This window comes from Gavialis gangeticus, unplaced genomic scaffold, assembly GCF_001723915.1.
Source record: "Gavialis gangeticus isolate Ggan-Ray unplaced genomic scaffold, GavGan_comp1, whole genome shotgun sequence".
NCBI classification, from domain to species: Eukaryota; Metazoa; Chordata; order Crocodylia; family Gavialidae; genus Gavialis; species Gavialis gangeticus.
The window spans coordinates 78,011,859-78,013,414 of NW_017729025.1; the positions used below are offsets into that span (position 1 = coordinate 78,011,859).

A 1,556-nucleotide genomic window follows, 5' to 3' on the forward strand; every position below is an offset into this window, starting at 1 on the left:
CCCGCAGCCACGCCCGGGACGCGCGGGCGGGGGCGGGTCTGCCCCGGGCCTGGGCGAGGGGCCGCCCGCTCGAGGCCGGCGTGTAGTGAGGGGCCCGCGCTTCTCGCGTGGGGCCTTCCCTGGGGAAAGGGTCGGGACCACGGGCCACGCGGGACTTGGCCTTGCCGCATAGGCGGGCTGCCGCTGACTTTCCAAAGGAAACACAGGCTGTGAGGCCTGCACACACCTGGTAGCCAGAGCCATCCCTGCAGAGTTCCAGAAAACAGTGATGAGGGCCATGGCAAGTCACCTCTGGCACCTACGTGCTCGTGCCTCCACACCACAGCGGGTAGGGTGGGCATCACAGAGAAGAGCCTGGTTGTCCTCCATTGATCGAAACCTGACGCCTTTGTGTCCTCTGTTTTAGAAAATAGAAGACATTTATTTAGAGAAATATTTATTTATTTAGAAAAATAGAGGACATAAAGGCGTCAGGTTTCATCTCAGTAGAGGACAGAGTAGCAGAAAACCAGCATGTCCTCTATGATAGCTACCCTAAGGGTGGGCCTGGCTGGAGATACAGTATCATCACCCGCAAGGGTCTCAAAGCATCATGAGGTTGCCCCACATCACAAGGAGGGGGTATAGGTGGCGCATCTCGTCCTTGCAGTGTTGAACTCCCCCAGAGTGTGCCGGTGACACAATTCATAGCTGCAGTTTGTGTTACTGCACAACTGTTCCAGCCACCACCAACATCACAGGAGACATAGTATTTGAAACATTGCTGTTACATTCTGTGCTACCCATCTATACTTAAGTGCATGATCACACCAAGCTATTCACACAGGACGCAAGGCCACTGGCTTTCCAAACAAAAACACAAGCCACAATGGATAGCTGCACAGAAATCTCACATGACACAAAGTACACACCACAATGGATGCCACATTAAAATAATGCTTGTATGGCACAGAATTGTACTACATTAATCAAAACAATTACGTTAAGTCCCTATATGTGCACGCAACCAGTTGGGGAAAAAATTATAAAGCTAGTGTATCCAATGACTACAGCGTTAAAGGAAATGTTGTGATGCAGAGCTGGCATATGTCAGGGCAGCAGGCTGCCTAAATTGCCCTCGGCTGGCCCTGGTTACCTGAATGGATCGGCTGCCAACAATTTAACTGCTTCCAGCTGGCCCCAGTTGCCTGCGTGGGCTTGGCTGCCTGCTTATAAGCAGTAGCTTTTTTAGTGTCCAGCAGGTTTACTCAACAGGACAGATGCTTCTGTCTAACCTCATATTTCTGATTGCTTGTTCGTACTTTCCTGCTTCTAGCCTGTTGAATCCTGGTTTCTACCTGCTGATTCCAGACTCCAGCCTAGATCTTTTTGCTCTAGACTTGCCAGTCCCATGACCCCTTTGTTCCTGGATCTAGTTTAGACCTCTGCCCTCAGGGCAGGGGGGTTTATGGCTTTAATTTAATAATCATCCATGACTACCAAACCCAGTGTCCTGGTCTCTTACAGCTAAGGCTGCCTACTCTGGATCCCTTGGCTAGTGACTCCGGCCTGGATCC

At 51.3% G+C, this 1,556-nt stretch overlaps 1 protein-coding gene across 1 annotated transcript in view; it reads right to left on the reverse strand.

Annotated features, from left to right (window-relative positions):
* Positions 1-369, reverse strand: part of AVEN (apoptosis and caspase activation inhibitor) — a 214,150-nt gene extending 213,781 nt beyond the window's left edge. The window contains exon 1 of the mRNA XM_019519925.1: positions 303-369. Coding sequence (XP_019375470.1) covers positions 303-369 — 67 coding nt within the window. The remainder of the gene's footprint in view (positions 1-302) is intronic.
* Between the last annotated feature and the right edge of the window lie 1,187 nt (positions 370-1,556).